The sequence below is a fragment of the Neovison vison genome, chromosome 5 (assembly GCF_020171115.1).
Source record: "Neovison vison isolate M4711 chromosome 5, ASM_NN_V1, whole genome shotgun sequence".
NCBI classification, from domain to species: domain Eukaryota; kingdom Metazoa; phylum Chordata; class Mammalia; order Carnivora; family Mustelidae; genus Neogale; species Neogale vison.
In genome coordinates this window covers 23476762-23496076 of record NC_058095.1, presented here as the reverse complement: position 1 = coordinate 23496076, position 19315 = coordinate 23476762, and the positions used below count along the sequence as shown (strand labels likewise).

Sequence of the window (19315 nt, the reverse complement as noted above, 5' to 3'; positions counted from 1 at the left end):
AGTTCAAGCCCCACACTGGGCACAGAGTTTACTTTAAAAAAAAGCATACATAGAGACCAAGATTAAAAGTGCTGTAATCATAAAGATGTTCTTCCAAATATCATCTAACAGCATTCACCTAACAGTTTATAAAGTGTCTATCAGAATGACAGAAAATTTAAAAGCTTTGTGCTACATTATATAGTACTTTGGATGTCAGCATACATGTACAGATTTTAAATACCTACACAGATTTAAGTGTTTCAGTGCCACACTGTAACACTGCTCTTTTTTATGTTTTCCCCACAATAGCACTGACCTGATGATTCACTACATGAATTCTCACATCTAACATCACCATTAGTGATATTTTCCACTACCAAAAATACAGGTAATAATTCAAAGGAATTTCAGCATTAAGATCTTCACAGTTTGCAAGCTTAAAATAGAAGCAAAATGTTAAAGTAGGCATATATATCATGTAGATAACAAGCTCACTTTCAACATCTCCATTTGATGCTACGAAAGAATGGAACACAGTGTTTCCTTTCCTTGTTTCAAACGCAGGGTTAAGACCTCTTCGGAGCCCCATACAGACTGCACTGCAACTCAACCAAACACCAAGTAATGGCTCTATTGAAGAGCCAGCTTGACCACTGGTAACAATTTTACAATGGAAGTTTCCTATGAGTTGGGAAGGCAGCAATGTGTGATATTTTTTTTTTCCCTGAATGAGTCTTTATTATGATCACTCAGAAATACATCTTACAGGTACTATATGACCCAAGAAGTTTTTCTGTGATTACCAAAGCCCTCAGATTTTAGTAAAAGGAAATCTCCAGTGTGACAACTCCAAACACCAGTCTGAAGCCTGAGACACTTTGCCTTACAAGCAATTTCATTGTTAAAATTTTGAAATAATCATTGTCTTTGTGGAATAGAGCTGTAATTTCTAGAGACAATAAGGAGCAGTTAATTAGTAAACACAAACTGAGCCAAGTTTTCTAACAAAAGAGACACTGAAAAGAGCAAGATGCAGAAAGTCAAATGTAGCACCCCAAATGTAAAAATGTTAAACATACAGAACATTACTATTTATTGCTTATGGCTACTTACATACGCAATAAAACTACATATATAGTCATAATACTCACCTACCTAGAGAGAAGTTTACCTCTGGGAGTGGGGGTAGGAAGAGGGAAATGGACTTGAGTGGTATCTGTGGCATTTTATTTCTCAAAAAACACCAGGCGCAGTCTGAAGCAAATGGGGGGAAAACTTTAATATATGCTAAATCTTTGTGGTGGGTTACTTTTCTGTATTTCTAAAGTATTTCCTAATTTAAGTAAAAATTTAAAGTAATTACAAGTGGCCAAATAAACTAAGAGCTACACACTTTTTAAAAAAATATTTATTTATTTGACAGAGAAAGAAATCACAAGTAGGCAGAGAGGCAGGCAGAGGGGGAGGGGGAAGCAGGCTCCCTTTCCAAGCATTGAGCCCAGGACCCCGAGATCATGACCTGAGCCGAAGGCAGAGGCTTAACCCACTGAGCCACCCAGGTGCCCCAAGAGCTACATACTTAAATGATGTTCAAAACTGTATCTCCAAGATCTGGAGAATTAATCTCAGTTAACAAGAGAGCTATCAAAAGACTCAGTCCTTTGCCACTGACTCACATATAGATTAGAATAAAATCTATTTTACAATAAGAACAGGCTCATTTATGTAGCAAAGTTCAGAGAAGCTTCATAATTTACTACTCAAGATCACATTTGTCCAGATTGTATTGATGGACAATATCAATTATCCAGAACCAGGAAGTGAAAAAAAGAAAAAGAAAAAAGAGCCTGTTTAAAAGCCAAAATAGATGATACAAAGTCCATACTATAAAACTCATTCCCTTCACTCAGAAGAGAGTCCATCAAACCCACACTTAGAAATTTCTTTTAAAGGTCACACAAGCTTTTTTTCTGGTTACTTAGACCTCTTCAGATCAAGCTCAGTAAGATAGAAGAGGGAATAAATTGCACAATAGGCAGCAACAAAGCACAATAAGCAGCAAGAAGTAATCACCCAACAATAAGAAAAACAAACAAATATGAAACTAACAAATTATAGTGCCCAGTTTGGGGTAATCTGTTGTTATAGGTACCAATGACAGATATCCAGAATGATATCCAGTATTTTAAAAAAGAAAAAAAGAAACAAGACTCGATTATAAGAAACTAGAGTTTAAAAAAAATAATACATTTTTGGAATATTTCCATCCAAATCAGTAAATATTTTTTAAAGTCTAAGTGCCTCAAAGGTTAAGATTCATTTATCTGGAAAATTCACTGTAAAATTCATTGCCAGATGATAGTAGATAAAGCTTAACATATAAAAGCTTCTTATATTGAGGTGTTTCATCATACATACATTTCAAGAAACAACAGAAGATCTAAACAAGTTCAATTTCTTATCACCATTCTTTCAAATTTAATTTCTTAAGACCATGTAGTGATCTAGCAAAATGTGGCACAAATTATTAATTTTACCACTTCTTTAAGTAATTAAAAAAACAACCAAAATGACTGCATAGAAAATACTCAAGGGGTGCCTAGGTGGCTCAGTCAGTTAAGCATGGGCTCTTGATTTCCGTTCAAGTCGAGTTCTTGGGGTCAGGAGATCGACTCCATGTGGGGTTCCACGCTCAGCGCTCAGCGCAGAATCTGCTCAAGTTTCTCTCTCGCACTCCCTCTAATCCTGCACACTTACACTACCCACTCCCCAATAAACAAATAAATCTTAAAAAAAAAAAAAAAAGGAAAATATGCAAAATTTGGGCAGAAAATTCCATAACACAGGATTGACAATAACATGCATTTAGGTGCCAAGTTTTAGCCTGCCAAATAAACTACTATATCTGTAACTCTTCTCTAAGTGCCAATTTAGTCATCACCAACATGAATATTTTGTTGGCAAAGGCCAGGGATTGTCTACTATATCCTGACTTCTGGCCTTGAAGGATGAAGTTAATTTCTTTGGCACAGGTTAAATATTTCCATAAGAGAAAGTCCAATTACTGAATAAACCACAATGCACTCATAACAAGGCATTGTAGCCACTCACATAAACATCTTATCTATTTTTTAATTAATTATCCACAAAGCAAGAGAGTCAGAATTCAAAATAGCTACAAAAATCCATCGCTCTCAAATATCCTGATGTAAAGGGGGGAATGCATGGGAGGGGTGACAATGTCCCATTTCTCTAGGCCCGTGATAGCACTTTTGCAAAACCTGCTGACCTAGACCACACACACTTATGTAAAAGACAACTACTTATAAAGTCAGTGCACACTGACTAATTTCTTCACCATCCCCAGGAGTCCACACCCCAGACCAGGTTAAAAATCCACTAAGTTTCTAATATGTAACCTGTACAAATACTCTGGGCTTATCATAAAATTTTGCAACTCAAGCAACCAAGCAACTTGTATACTTTGTGTAATGTGATTCCAACTGTTAGGAAACTGACCCAATACCAGTTACAAATCTAGATTTCTAGAGATACAATCCTGTCCACATTTTTAGATTTTCACAATAAGATACCTTATAGTGCCACAGTTTAGTCTTACTGCTCCAATCCATGGATCTCAAAAATATGAATATATGCTTTTTTACTAATGTTAACTTTTCACCAACCTGAATTCCTTTATTCTTCCAAAGGTGGCAATGTGTACAATTAAAAAGTCCAATCATTCTCTAATAAAACCTGTTAGAATTCACTCTACTACCATCTTTCATTTGTGTTGCCCTCTAGCCTGAAAAGAATTTCTGGAAACAACTGCTTTGAAAAGCTCCTGTTACTAAAAAAGATTTATTTTCTTACACCAAATTAACAATTCCCTGTTCATGTCTAGTACATTCCCATGTGCTCCCTCAATGGCCCGAAGCAGCCTTCCACATATTTCTCAACCCTTTGGAAAAACAAGGAGAAAAGGGGGAAGGAGAAGCATGTCATTGTCTCCTGCTCTGTCCTAACACTTAAATAAAACCGTCACTTCCTAATCACTTAAAAATCTTTATTGACAATTTTTTTTCCTGAAATTTTTCCCTAAATAGATACCTCTCAAAATTATGAACCGGTCACACCAGCTAATAAGGTAAAGAAATAAATGATTTTTTTTTTCCACATCTTAGTCTTTTCACATAATGCGAACTCATTCATCACAGGTCCTTCTTCCCCAAGGTTTGCCAAGTCACAAGACACACTACTGTTTACAATCCCTCCCATCTGCCCCCTGCCAATATATATCAAACACTCTAGTCACTTGGCTTAAACAAATCGTCTACCAAATAACCCTCTCAAATCCTAATTTAGACTGAAGATACACTCATTCTGATTCATATTCTTAATGGAATATTTTTAAATCACTTGACTTTCCAAGGGTTAAGTTTTGCCTTTTGATGCAGCCGGACCCTAGGGCCCTCCTGTTTTCACACAAGCACTCCATATATGACAGTATACTTTTTAATTCTACACTTTCAGACATAATTTCAATCTGAGTACTCAGCTTTCAAAGACAACTTCAAACTTTCAATTCATTCCAACACTATACATTTCTTTCATTTTACTGCTATATCCACCCTGTCTTTAAGGTTGAGGCCTACTGGTTTTTCCTGACTACAGTAGAAAAAGACATAATATATTTACCACTCTTCTCTTTAAAAATAACTACAAAATAGTTCCCATTTTTCACCAGACTTCACATAATACATCATATAACAAGGTATGTCAGAAATGTCTATTGTTTGGGACCTCTGTAGGGCATCAGTACTAATAGTCTCCGAAATCAAACAATACTTCAGATAACGTTGGGGGGGAGCATGATTCACCAAAAACTGCAATGAAGAGTAATGGAATATTTTCAACAGTGGTATGCTAAAACTAGCAGCTTCTTTCAGAGAAGAGTACTGCTAAGCAACCATCGCTGTAACAATAAATCCACCTGCTTCACAGGCGGCAAAGCTAGGAAGAGGGGAGGAAAAGCAGAGATGGGGTCCTCCTTCAGCTTCTCTAGAGGTTAGGAGAGAACAAAGTCACTGCTGCACTGTCACTTGAGGGGAAGGGGGAGGGGGCGGATCATCTTGGAAACCCAGCCCCTGGGCCGGAGCAGGCGGGGAGAACTCAGCAAGGCTGCCTGGGATTAGCATTCTCCTTCTCACCCTCTCCCCCCTTCTAGAATCTCCCCTCCTCGCTAACGCGCGGCGGCCGGAGTCCCAGATGACCGCCCCCTTCCAATGTGTCCTCCGTGGGGCGTAGGGAGAACCAGAGAAAAGAACGGAGTCAGGAGGCTGAGACAAGAGCGTGGACTCCGATGACCCCTCTGGCCTCCTCATACAGCCTCCAGCCTCGCCCAGAACACTACCAAGCCCGGAAGGGCCGGGGGTCGGGGAGGGGAAGCCCCGCACAGGTGTGCTGGCCGGGGCTGGGGGGATGGGGGGGGGCCCTCGGGCAGGGCCCGCCAGCTCCCTCGCTGCTCCCCACAGCGCGGCCCGGGTCCCAGCCCAACAGGGCAGAGCACATCGGCCAGGGCGCCCCGCGGCAGCCCCAGAGGGGCGCGCCGGTCCCCGAGCCGGCCTCGCCAACCCCAGGCCCGCAGCGTCCGGGCCGGCCGGCCCGCCCGTCCTCCGGGCCGGGCCTCCAGCCCAGCCCGCGGCCTAACTGCTTGCCCCGCAGCTCGCCCCCGGCGCCCGAGGGTCGCCGTACCTGGGCGGCGGCCTCCAGCTTGCCCTCGAAGGTGAAGTCCAGCAAGTCAGGCTTGAGGCAAAGGCTGTAGTTGATGGGGGAGACATCGGCAGGCAGCCGCTCGAAGGGCCTCTTCTCCGGCATCGCGGCGAGGCCCAGGCTGTGGAGGCGGCGGCGGCGGCGAGAAGAGCGGCTGAGGAGGAGAAGGAGGAGGGGAGGAGGCGGAGGGCCGAGGAAGAGCAGGCGGCGAGAGAGGGAGGGGGCGGCGGCTGCCAGCCACATCCACCGAGCGCGGGCGAACGCCTGAAGAGAGCGACCGGGGAGCCTGGGAGGGTAGGGGGGCGGGGGCGGGGGAGAGACCCAGCCGGAGCGCTCGGGGCCAGGAGGGAGGCAGTGCGGGCGGGCTGGCTGCCTACGGGGAAGGGGGCGGAGGGGAGGGCAGGGGAGGAGGGCCTGCAGGGAGGGAAGGAGGCGGTGGCGGCGGCAGCTGCGTGCGCGGCCCCGCCGGGCGGGCGCGCCCCCGCCGGTGTGCGCGCGCGCGCCGGGATTGGGGGCGGAGCGGTGAGGGCGCGGCCGGCTTGGGGAGAGGGTGCGGGGTCGCGTGCTGGGGGCGGGAGGCGGCTCGCTGCGCTGCACCTGTCCGCGCCACTGGGGAGTGCCGACTCGTGGCGGGCGGGAAGGAGCCCAGAAGGGTTTGAGAAACAGAGGGAAGGCGTGTGAGGACCCCCTCCAACTCCCAGCAGTGTTTGGAAGTTGAAGCCTGTGCAACTGGCCCGTACGAGTCAGGGTAAAATGTTAAAATATCAATTCAGAGCGAAATCCCACATTGGATTTTTACCTCCAGATCAGCAGAAAGCCCTGACTGGAGGCTCTTTGGCAGTAATTATTCCTATTTTAAGTAGCAACTTCAGGAGATGGTTATGAAAAGATTTGTCAGAAAACCATTAATAATCCAGGTTTCTTAAACCAATGCGATCTGAACCTTTGAGGTAGTGATTTCAGAAGTTAGGAAGATTTTTGTTTCCATAATTTTTTGTTCAAAATAAGGTATGCTTCACCTTTTTCCCGTTACATCTTTATTTCTGCTTTTTTGAACTAAAAGACCTTTACCAATTATGGCCTCTTTAAACTAGCTGTGGTTCCATCCGTCAGTGCTATAGATAACTCACAAGTTGGGGTTATATACATTTTAACATAAATGTGTTCTAATTATAAATATTATTACATATTTATATTTCTTAAAGTGTCAAGGGCAAGAGATTTATCCATAATCCCCATATTCCTTTATAGACCTACTCATGTAGAACCTTTGAATTTCCAAAACTCAATGCTGAATGATATATGGGACCAGCACTGTACAGCAGAAATATAATCAAGCAACCAAGTAACTTTAAATTTTCTAGTACAAAATAAAAAAAAGAAAACAAGTGAAATTAATACATCATATCCACAGTATCATTTCAATATGCAACCAAATGAAAAATAATGAGATGTTTTTTTCCGTAGCGAGGCTCTGAAATCCAGTGTGTATTTTTTTTTTTTATTCCAGTGTGTATTTTACATTCATAGCACATCTCAATTCTGACTAGCCACATTTCTGGTGCTCAGTTGCCATGTGAGACCAGTGGCTGTTGTCTTGGACACTGGGCCTCCCTCCTAGTCCTCGGAATCCTGCATACCTCTTTAGGACACACTGAACAACTGCAATCCTTTCAAACTAAGATGTGAGATGGGGCCTTTTGTTACATGCAGACCACTTCTAGGTCATAGAAATAAGAATTTTAATAATATGTTAATTCAAATTAATATTTGAATAATAATGTATTGAGTGCTTGCTAGACACTTTTCATATTTTAATTCATTTAATCCTTTCAACAACTCTTTTAGGCAGACACCATTATTCCCATTTTACAGATGAGAAAACAAGCACACAGAGATTCAGTGACTTGCCCAGGATCATACAGCTAATAAATGGCAGAGCTGGCATCAGGACCCAGTCATTTTTTTTCCCCTCTCCCGAAAAATTTTGCAGCAGCTTCCCTATTTTTCTCTCAGTTTTGTTTTATTTCAGTCCCTCTGTATCTCGGCTTCTTACAGAGTTATTCTCATTATACAAGCACCCGTAAGGTTCCCTCTTGTCTGTTAAAGCGTATTTGATTTATAACCGTTTAGGGCACTCCGTAAACTGTCCTTAGGCTTTTTTTTTTTTTTACCCTTTAACCTAGATTGTCACGTCTTAGAAAGCTCACCTGTTTGCCATTTGGCCCTTACAGTTTGCTCATTTTCTCTTCTTACCATTGTCATGTATTATTGCTGGAAAGACCTCCTTATCCTCTTGGATATCCTCCTTATCCCCTTCCTTCAAAACTCACCTTTTCCAGAAAGTCCTCATTGACTAACTCTACTCAGCTGCAATCCTTTCCTATCAGTTCCCAAGTACTGGTTTTGGCTGATTTATTTGTACTTGTTCTGTAATTATACTTTTTTTAAAAAAGATTTTATTTATTTGTTTGACAAAGAGAGAGAGAAAGCACAAGCTGGGGAAGTAGAAGGCAGAAGGAGAAGGAAAAGCTGGCTCCCTGCTGAGCAGGGAGCCCCATGTGGGGCTTGATCCCAGGACGCTGGGATCATGACCTGAGCTGGAGGGAGACACTTAACCGACTGAGCCACCCGGGTGCCCCCCTGTAATTATACTTTTAATTTGTTTTATATGGATTTCTTTTTAAGACGTACTTCTAATCCTTTATAACTGTCGGATCAGAGCCCTGATCCAAGTACATCTCAGTTATTGACCCAGCTAACCCATTGACCAAGAGAATATTTTTCCCAGTCTGCAGCCTTTCCTTTATGTACAAGGTGTGTGTCCCACAGAGAAATTATGTGAACCTAAGACTAGGGGTAACCTTTTTTTTTTTTTTTCTTTTTAAATAAATTCCAGAAATGGTTTAAAAAACAAAAGGAAAACATAGAGGCAGCTGCCTGATTCAGTCAGTAGAGCATGCAACTCTCAACCTTAGGGTTGTGAGTTCAAGCCCTGCATTGGTCAAGGAGCCTACTTTAAAAAAAAAAAAAAAGGGGGACGCCTGGGTGGCTCAGTGGGTTGGGCTGCTGCCTTCGGCTCGGGTCATGATCTCAGGGTCCTGGGATCGAGTCCCGCATCGGGCTCTCTGCTCAGCAGGGAGCCTGCTTCCCTCTCTCTCTCTGTCTGCCTCTCTGTCTACTTGTGATCGCTCTGTCAAATAAATAAATAAAATCTTTAAAAAAAAAATTAACAATCACAAAGGCCATAGACTTCATAACAGCAGTAGATGTCCCCCTGCTGAGGAAAAAAGGAACTTACTTGGCCCTATCCCTAGTCCCATGACCCAGGACTTTCCAATGAAGCAAGTCAGGAATGGACCCAGACCTACTACCTATGGATTTGGATTGGGGAACGGAAGGTTGTAGGTACAGTTCTCATAAAGAAGACTGGCTAGCGATCAGATACGCTCCAGGCAGTCTTTTTTTTTTTTTTTAATATTTTATTTATTTATTTGACAGAGAGAAATTACAAGTAGATGGAGAGGCAGGCAGAGAGAGAGAGAGGGAAGCAGGCTCCCTGCTGAGCAGAGAGCCCGATGCGGGACTCGATCCCAGGACCCTGAGATCATGACCTGAGCCGAAGGCAGCGGCTTAACCCACTGAGCCACCCAGGTGCCCCAGCTCCAGGCAGTCTTTTCTGGAATAACCGAAATGAAAAACACAGGTCTCTTGGAAATTCATTTGCCTCCATGGTGCTTCAAAAGGAGGTGGGGGTGGGGGTGTAGTGTGCACCCCCACTGGGTGGCACAGTCATTTAAGGACTGGCTCAGGTCATGATCTCAGGGTCATGAGATCGAGCCCCAAGTCAGCTTAAGAGTCCGCTTGAGTGACTCTCCCTCCGCCCCTCTCCTATGCGCGCATGCATGCATTCTCTCTCTCTCTCTCAAATAAGTAAGTCTTTAAAATAAAAAAGAAGGGCGCCTGGGTGGCCCAGCGGGTTAAAGCCTCTGCCTTTGGCTCCGGTCATGATCCCAGAGTTCTGGAATCGAGCCCAACATCGGGCTCTCTGCTCAGCAGGGAGACTGCTTCCCCCCCCCCTCACCTGCCTCTTGCCTACTTGTGATCTCTGTCTGGCAAATAAATAAATAAAATCTTTTAAAAATAAAATAAAAAAGGAATGGAGGGATTGAGTAATGTCTCAAGGTCATTAGTCTTACTTCTAACAGATTTCTAGGTTTCTCTGTTTCAAGAAGCCCTTGAAAATCTAAATTCAAAATCCCATGCAAATCGCATACTTCAATAAAAAGTTAAGAAAGTAAAAACTAATTAAAGTCATTCTAGGGTCACCTGGCTGGCTCAATCAGTAGAGCATGTGACTCTTGATCTCAGGGTTGTGAATTGGAACCCCACGTTGGGTATAGAGATTACTTAAATAAAGAAATCTTAAAAAAAATAAAGTCTTTCTAATCTTAGGTACTTTTGTTTTTAGGTTTTAGGCACTAACTAGTCTCAGAGTCTGAGGACACAGTCCCCAGTCTTATCACTAACTTTATCTATGGCCTAGAACAAATCTTTTAATTTCCTTTCTGTGCTTTCCCCATTTGTAAATCAGTTAAGTGCATAATGCACACTTTCCTCAAAAAAATTATGTGACCTGTGGTTCAGGAATTTCTAAAAGAAGGCTTTCATGTTCTTAGTGTCAGAATGGACTTCATAGCAGGAGTGCTAGATAAAGAGTTGGAGTAAGGATATGTAGAACAAATGTAAATCGTTGAAAGAGATGTTTTGAAGCAAAGAGACTATAAAGGAATTGGGACAGGAAGCCAAAATATTCATGGAGGAGGGAAACATATCCTGGCTGTGGTACACTGAAAAGGGAAGAGAAAGATGTGGATGAATTGGGGAGACCATTACAAAACCCACCGTATTAGATCAAAACTAAGCATAACTGTTAATATATAGCCTTTCTGACTTAGAAATTATGGTCTTCAATGTCAATTTCAAGCATGGAAATTATAACTGTAATTTCACTAATGTGAGTCTTACCTGCTGATGATAGTGAGGGGGTTCCGAAAACCAGGGACACAGAAAGCTAGAAAGCAATCCATAGGAGGCTGATGCCATGAGATCCTAGCTTTGACTCTTTGTAACTTAAAATGGCTGTTGGAATGACTGTTGGAAAAGTAGGGAGTAGATGGAATGTTGCCTACCCCTCCTGTGTTTTCCATGAAGGGAAAGCAGATTAATTCCATATGTTTTAAAATGTATACTATATTTAAAAAAGTGAATATGATACTGATGGATACTATATAAAATAGGTGGTGTGTGTGTGTGTGTGTGTGTGTCTGCATATGGATCTAAATACAGCTGACTCTTTTTTTCTTTGAGATTTTATTTATTTACTTGAGAGAGAGAGAGAGAACATGAGAAAGGAGAGGTCAGGGGAGAAGCAGACTCCCTGCCGAGCAGGGAGCACGATGTGGGACTTGATCCTGAAACTCCAGGATCATGACCCTACCCAAAGGCAGTCACTCAACCAACTGAGCCACCCGGGCACCCCTAAATACAGCTGACTCTTGAACAATGCAGGGACTGAGCCACAGACTCCTGTGAGTTACAAATCTGCATGTAACTTTCAACTCCCCCCAAACTTAACTACTAATAGCTTACCACTGACTGGAAGCCTTACTGATACCAAAGTCGATCAACATGTATTTTGCCTGTTGTGTATATTACATACTACAGTTTTACACTAAAGCTAGAGAAAAGGAAATGTTAAGAAAATCATAAGGAAGGGGCACCTGGGTGGCTCAGTGGGTTAGGCCTCTGCCTTTGGCTCAGGTCATGATCTCAGGGTCCTAGGATCAAGCCCCGCATCAGGCTCTCTGCTCAGCAGGGAACCTGCCTTTCTCCCTCTCTCTCTGCCTGCCTCTCTGCCTACTTGTGATTTCTGTCTGTCAAATAAATTTAAAAAAAAAAGAAAAGAAAAGAAAATTATAAGGAAGAGAAAATACACTTACAGTACTGTATTTATCGGAAAAAAAAATCCATGTATGAGTGTACCCACACAGTTCAAAGCTGTGTTGTTCAAGGGTCAACTATACACATAAATGTTGGTGGCAAGAGGACATTATGTCCATCCAAATGTGGCCAAAAAAAAAAAAAAAAGGTCCTCAGAGTCAGAAAGAGTTCTATTTCTCTTAGTATCTTTCCATCAGGAAGTTGAAAAAGTCATACATTTCCACCTACCTTTCTTCTTTCCTAGCTCCGCCCAGCCCCCCCCACCCCCGTCCTTTACTTCCTTTTCCCCAAGCACTAACTACTCCAGGATTAGTTACCAATCCCAAATGACTGACAGCTACACGACTAAACCCAAGCCCTCTGTTGGCGGTCTTCGTATTGCCATGAGCCTCTCTGGCAGTGTACTCTTAGGAAGGGTTAGCCACCAGTCCGGCAGGAATAAGAGTTTGTGAAACTGACATCCTCTACCGCAGGCAAGAATGCATATGTCTGGGACTGATGATTCGTGGGTCTCTGGAATGCTGCAACAACATTTCTCATGGAATCCTAAGTCCTTAAAGGTTGGAGTGTTCTGGAACTGGCACACCAGAATTGACTTAGCAATGTTGTTGCCTTGACTGCATATCTAGAAAAGTAAGTGAGGGCTCACGTTGAACGAGACCGGTGGAATAGCCAAGAGGATTAGACGTCTCAGCAGCCTGGCCATCAGTCAGCCTCAGTTTCTCCACCCTTGGCTCTAGTTCTGTTTGCTTTTCAAATCCTGACAAAAAACAATGGACATCAGGCTTCATCCTCACTCAATACCTGATGCCATGCCCACCAAAGAGATTAATAATCTCAACCTCTGTCTTTCCCTAGATTAAGGGTGGGGTGAAGGAAAGAGACCCAAGACATTAAGACCTGCCAATCTGGGGGAATCACATCCTGTAGAGTGAGATTTTATGAGAGTGATTTGCTTTGGAGTTTTAGCCGCATATCTTAAATGAGTGAGGATAAAAAAAATCTGCTGCTGCCAGCCTTCCTACAAAATTTGCATAGGAACCAAGATTAATAAACTCTTAAGAAGTATAGAGAGAGCTAGAAATTGGCTTGTGGCCTGCTTATGCACAGAACTGAACTGAAAGTCATCTTGTCCCCAATAAATGAGGAACAGCAGAGAGACTGTAAGGCGTGTATCTAAGCCTCTTCCATTTTCAGATATTCTATATTTTCTGGGAAAATAGTCTCAGCGTGGAGACTAGCCTTTGGGGATATGGTGACTTTTTTTTTTTGCCTCCCCAAATAAAATCTATATGGTGACATCTCTGTATTGTGGATTGACTCAGGAAGAAGCCAAAGAGACACAAAGCAATTCAAACTGCTCATATTCTTTCATCCTGGGAAGCCATACCAGCGGATTTCTAGATATGATCTATTTTAGCTCAAAGTGCGATCACACTGTATAAAATATACATTCACTGAGAATAAGACATAGCAGATACCCTAGGGACCTGACATCAGGAATTAGGGCAGGCCAAAAAAAAAAGGACAAAACTCTTTAGGCAACAAGGCACAATTCAAACATTCAAGAAAGATTTCTATTTGTCCTGCCCTGAACGTGCATTAAGTATGACATAGAGACCACAATTTTAGGAACTCTGCAGCAGGAAGCCCTGAACTCTTGCTGTGCCCTCTCTTGATGTGTCTTCGTGACAAGAGATGCCAAAACAAGACATCTTTGTTTAGCCTTGTGTACTTTTGCTGAAGTGATTGATGACTGTCTTACGTCAATTTAAGAGGACATCACTATATGGCGGAGCTGTAACAGGATCAAAGGAAATGAGAACGTGTAGGGCAGAAAAACAAGTCGCTACCTCACAGAAAGACTGTTCTTACTGTCTGAGGGGGCAAATCACTTTCTTTAATCTATAAGCCCCTTTTGGGGCGCCTGGGTGGCTCAGTGGGTTAAGCCTCTGCCTTCAGCTCAGGTCATGATCTCAGAGTCCTGATCTCAGGGTCCTGGGATGAAGCCCCGTGTCGGGCTCTCTGCTCAGTGGGGAGCCTACTTCCCCCTCTCTCTCTCTGCCTGCCTCTCTGCCTACTTGTGATCTATCTCTCTGTCAAATAGGTAAATAAAATCTTTTTTAAAAGTTTATAAGCCCCTTTTAATTTTTTCCAGGATTTAGAATACTGTGGGTTCTAGCCAGGCCAGATTCAGATTTGAAGTTTACAAATTAGTTGTCCTGAAAGCAGGCACAAGTTTCATTCTCCTAAACAAGGAAATAAAATGGTAAAATCTTTAAGACTTTTGTTTTCCATAGCTTCTCCCCATTCATGGTAAAGGGACAGAGAAACCTAGTAAACCAGGTTACGAACACTAGTATTTGACCTTAAATTTTAAGGCTAGGCAAAGTAAGTTGGAGAAGAGTTCCTTTCGGCTCTGTTCTTTTTTTTTTTTTTCAATTATTGGTAGAGGGGGTTTCAAATAAAAGAGGTTCAGAAACCGGCACAGGACAGAGAGAGGTGCAGTAATATTTGTCCAAGTTTACCTGCAAAGCCGTGATTTTAAATCCACAATGAGAAGCATTTCTGACTGTCGGTCCTGTCTCCTCGCCAAATATCCTCGCCATCATGGGTAACTGTCAGAGGACAAGTGTTGAAATATTAGGGAGATCACAGGTCCTAGATTTTACAGGACTGTCCTGATTTCACATATTCTCTACTGTTGTTATAGCCATGTAACTGTCCTAGAAATTCCAATATTCTGGCATTGGAGTTTAAAGAAAAAGAAAGAATTGTGTGTCTGGGAGTCAAGGAGAAGAGGGCACCTGATAGCTGGTGTCAAGGCTGGGTGACAGGAAGGAGACAGAAAGATCTGATTGCTAGAATAACGAGGTAGCTCAAATGATGGTAACAGAATCCTGTGCTGCCAAGCAACAGCTGAGGCTGAAAAGAATACTTTCTCCATAAGCGTTTATTTTAATTAATTAATTAATTAAGATGAGGATTTTCAATGTTTTTTTCAAGGTTTTATTTATTTATTTGAAAGACACACAGCAAGAGAAGGAACACAAGCAGGGGGAGTGGGAGAGGGAAAAGAAGCCTCCCTGAGGAGCAGGGAGCCTAATGCAGCGGAACTCCATCCCAGGACCTTGGGATCATGACTTGAGCTGGAGGCGGCCGCCTCCGTAAGTGTTTAAAGATTTTTTAAAAATTTATTTATTTGACAGACAGATCACAAGTAGGCAGAGAGGCAGGCAGAGAGAGAGAGGAGGAAGCAGGCTCCCTGCTGAGCAGACAGCCTGATGCGGGACTCCATTCCAGGACCCTGTGGGGCTCCATCCCAGGACCCTGGGATCATGACCTGAGCCAAGGCAGGGGCTTTAACCCACTGAGCCACCCAGGCACCCCAAGTGTTTAAAACAGACTCCGCAATGTTGCTGTTTTCAATCCACCTCTGGAGTACTAGTACTCCAGCCTCCATCAGAAGCAGGCTTCCACCTTGGAAGCATAATATATGAGACCTCTCAGATACAGAACTAGTCTTATAAACCAAAACAGTGTGAAAGGGGTGGGGGAATAACTTCCTTAGAAAAAGATATTTTCATGCAGCAATTTTGAAGTCTTCAAATCGCTTTACAAAGTCAGGTCTGTTCATTCCTCACTTGGAAAAGCGAACCTAGCAAATGAGTTCTCTGGGTTTGCACATCCATAGGGTTAATCCTAGGCTCTCAGCCCCTACACAAACAAACCGTACAGCCCCAATAGCAAGTACAGGCTGTATTTAGCACAACTAGTTCATTACCGCTTTAAATAATTGGAAAGACGTTTAAATGCTTTTCGCAGTATTTTTCAGTGTGACAGAGAGAGTAGAGATCCAGGAGCACAAGAAAGATTCAGTTCTTCTTTTCCCACAACTACTAACCTTGGAATTCCATGTAGGATCCCTGAAGACACATTAGCCCCAGCCAGGTTGGGTATCTTGTTCTGCAGAGCAGTAGCGTTCCCCGGGGCTAGGGTTGCCAGAGAAAATATAGGATGCCTAGTTAAATTTGATTTTCAGATAATACATAGTTTTTTTAGTATAAATCTGTCTCAGATATTTCATGAGACATGCTCATACTAAAAATATACAATATTTAGAGGGAATGCTTATACTGAACGCTATTCATTGTTTCATCTGAAAGTCAAATTTAATTGAACATCCTGTATTTTTATTTGCTAAATCTGGCAAACCCACCAAGCAGTCTACTTTCAGATTTTAAAGATGGCCACCAAAGGCTTTTGAACTGTTTGATTTTATAAAAGGGAATTTTAGATAATTTTTTTTTTTTTAAGATTTCACTCATTTATTTGACAGACAGAGATCACAAGTAGACAGAGAGGCAGGCAGAGAGAGAGGAGGAATCAGGCTTCCTGCTGAGCAGAGAGCCCTATGTGGGGCTCCATCCCGGGGTCCTGGGATCACGACCTGAGCTGAAGGCAGAGGCTTTAACCCACTGAGCCACCCAGGCGCCCATATAAAAGGAAATTTTAAAATAGCTCTGTGTGTTTGCAAAAATCTTTTTTCTTGAGAGTTGATTGGCATTCTGTCATGTCATGTTTAGTGTTTTGGTTTTTGTTTGTTTTGTTTTGTTTTGTTTTTAAGGCTCTGAAATCCCCAAACGGATTCTCTCTCTCCCTTCTAATTTCCGTGTACCCTGAGGTATTAACCTTCGTGGAAAACAGAATAGGTTCATACCAACGAACTCCATCAAAAAATCAGCTTGCCTCTTCAAACATTTCAAATACTTTAAATACTTTTTCTGAGATTAAATACTCATGTTCAAAATAGGGTGGGGATTGTGCCATATTTTATAAGAGAAATTGCTTTGAGAGCATTGTTGGCAGGACTGTGGAGAATGACAGCCAAATGCTGATCTTACCAGCCTGGGAAACCGGTGATGGTTTCTGACTTCTTTCTCTCACCGCTGTTACTATCTTGATACACTTTTAGTGTTTCCACTCACCTGCAAATGATGCAGGCAGACATTATAGACCCAATTCTGCCACTCCTGTAGTTATCAAATCTTAACCATTTTAATGGTGGGTGGGAAAAAAACCCGCTGTGAAGAATAAATATTCACAAGATTTTAATCAAGGAGTATCCCAAGAGACTCTCACATTTTACCATAACCTAGCAGAAGGAAATCTTTTCTGTAATTAATAATTTGGGTCTTTAGAAAAATCATCTCCACTTGCTTATTAAACATTTATTGATTGTGTGTGTGTGTGTGTGTGTGTGTGTGCTCCTCTCGGTGTATATAAGCTTTTACTGAAGTAAATTTACATACAATAAAATGGGTAAATAATTCTAAACTTGCAGGTCAGTGCCTACTGACAATTGTAACCTCTGTGTAACCACCATTCAAAATAAGACACAGAATCTTTTCATCACCCTAGAAAGTTTCCTCATGGCCCTTTTCGGTCAATCCCCACCTCTGTCCCCAGTTCACCCAAGCAACTACTTCCTGGTTTCTGTCACCACAGATTTGTTTTGCCTATTGTTGTACTTCATAGCAATGGAACCAGTCAGTATGTGTTTGGGGTGTGTGCGTGTGTGTATACACACACACACACTTCTGGCTTCTTTTATACAACCTAATGTTTTTGATCTACATGTGTTATAGCAATGGTTCATTCCTTTATATTTCTGAATAGCATTATAGGACTATAATATATTTATCCCTTCTCTTATTGATAGACATTGGGTTATTTCCAATTTGGGGTTACTATAACTAGGGCTAGCTATGAGCATTCTTGTATCATTTTTTGGTTATATGTCTTCATTTCTCTTGGGTAAGGATTGGTTAAGGATGGAATTGCTGGGTCATAGGTTAGATGTGTATTTGACCTTCTTAGAAGCTGCCAAACAATTCTCCAACACGAGGGTACAATTTTGTACCCTCACCACCAGTGTATGAGAGCTCCACTTTTTCCACATCTTCACCAGCATTTGGTGTCATCCGTCTTTCTTCAAAGCCCTTTGGGCTGATGTGAAGTGGCATCTCCTTATGGTTTTCATTTGCATTTTCCTGATGATTTCTGTGTTGAGCATTGTCAGAGGTTGGGTTCCCTTGGAAGCAGACTCTGAGAGGGAGATTAGTCAGCAGGAGGATTTTTCCTGGAGTGTACTTGGGCTCAACCCCTGTGGCATGGGAGAAAAAAGCATGATTAGACAGAGGAAGAGCTGAGCTCTGATGTAGTCTCAGAGGCTTCAGCTAACCCTATAGAAGCACTGAAACTGGGATGACCCTTTAAAAATATTTTGAGTTTGGGCAAGGGCCGGGATGATTAGTCACTGTATGCACGCCACCATGTAAAAGAGTGACCTTAGGCAGATCAGGACTCTTTAACTAAGGCAATCAAGCATTGGGATGGACTGATAGTCAATGGCTGTCTGTTGGCAGCCTTTTTAACAGTTGAGGAATAAATTCTTCATTCCGCAAGGAAAATCTGGGTGATATATCATGGTGTTTACCACAAGCACCCCTTCATGGCTAATTGGTCATTTATGTTTCTTTTTTTTTTTAAGATTTTATTTATTTATTTGACAGACAGAGATCACAAGTAAGCAGAGAGGCAGGCAGAGGGCAGGGGGCGAAGCAGGCGCCCCGCTGAGCAAGGAGCCAACATGGGGGCTCCATCCCAGGACCTAGAGATCATGACCTGAGCTGAATGCAGAGACTTTAACCCCCTGAGCCACCCAGGCACCCCATGTTTCTTTTTTTGAAGGTGTCTACTTACGTGTTTTGCCCATTTTTTGATTGGGTAGTTCATATTCTGTTGTTGATTTATAAGCATTCCTTATATTATCTGGGTATGAATCCTTGGTCAAGTATATATATTATAAATATTTTTTCCCAGTCTCTCACTTGTCTACTCATTTCTTCTTTTTCTTTTTTTAAAAGATTTTATTTATTTGACAGAGAGAGATCACAAGTAGGCAGAGAAGCAGGCAGAGAGAGAAGGAAGCAGGCTCCCTGCTGAGCAGAGAGCCCGATGCTGGGGCTCGATTCCAGGACCCTGGGATCATGACCTGAGCCGAAAGCAGAGGCTTTAACCCACTGAGCCACCCAGGCACCTCTCATTTCTTCTTTTTCCTAAAATTTTATTTATTTATTTGAGACAGAGAGAGAGAGTGAGAGAGAAAGAGAGCACAAGCGGGGTGGGGAGGGACAGAGGGAGAAGCAGACTCCCCACTGAGCAAGGAGCCAACATGGGACTCCATCCCAGGATCTGGAGATCATGACCTGAGCCAAATGCAGACACTCAACCAACTGAGCCACCCAGGCATCCCGTCTACTCATTTTCTTAAAGGTATCTTTTGATGAAGAGACATTTTTAATTTTTACGAAGTCCAATTTTTCAATTTTTTCTTTTATGGTTACTGCTTTCAGTATTCTGCCAAGAAATCTTTGCCTCTCTCAAGATTGCAAAGATATTTTTCTGTATTTTTTTTTAGAAGCCGGGTGGTTCTTGCGCTATACACTTGCTTTTTTTTTTTTTTTAAAGATTTTTATTTATTTATTTGACAGAG

General features: G+C 42.4%; 2 protein-coding genes across 2 annotated transcripts in view; both read right to left on the bottom strand.

Annotated features, from left to right (window-relative positions):
* Positions 1-6108, bottom strand: part of NPEPPS (aminopeptidase puromycin sensitive) — an 86480-nt gene extending 80372 nt beyond the window's left edge. The window contains exon 1 of the mRNA XM_044248134.1: positions 5737-6108. Within this exon, the coding sequence (XP_044104069.1) occupies positions 5737-5997 (261 nt within the window). The 5' untranslated portion in view covers positions 5998-6108. The remainder of the gene's footprint in view (positions 1-5736) is intronic.
* Positions 6109-6127: 19 nt separating this feature from the next.
* On the bottom strand, positions 6128-17783 carry LOC122907333 (WAS/WASL-interacting protein family member 3-like). Its single transcript, XM_044250235.1, has 3 exons — positions 17687-17783; positions 12407-12517; positions 6128-6483 (listed from the first exon to the last, which is right to left on the bottom strand). Exons 1-3 carry the CDS (start codon positions 17781-17783, stop codon positions 6128-6130), a joined length of 564 nt encoding a protein of 187 aa, XP_044106170.1.
* Between the last annotated feature and the right edge of the window lie 1532 nt (positions 17784-19315).

Coding starts and splice junctions, on each gene's coding strand:
- LOC122907333 (XM_044250235.1), bottom strand. CDS start 17,783: ATGCCACTTCACATCAGCCCAAAGGGCTTTGAAGAAAGACGGATGACA. Junction 12,518..17,686: donor GGAGCTCTCATACACTGGTG/GTGAGGGTACAA, acceptor GTTTTTTGTCAG/GATTTGAAAAGCAAACAGAA. Junction 6,484..12,406: donor TTCCACCGGTCTCGTTCAAC/GTGAGCCCTCAC, acceptor CGTACGGGCCAG/TTGCACAGGCTTCAACTTCC.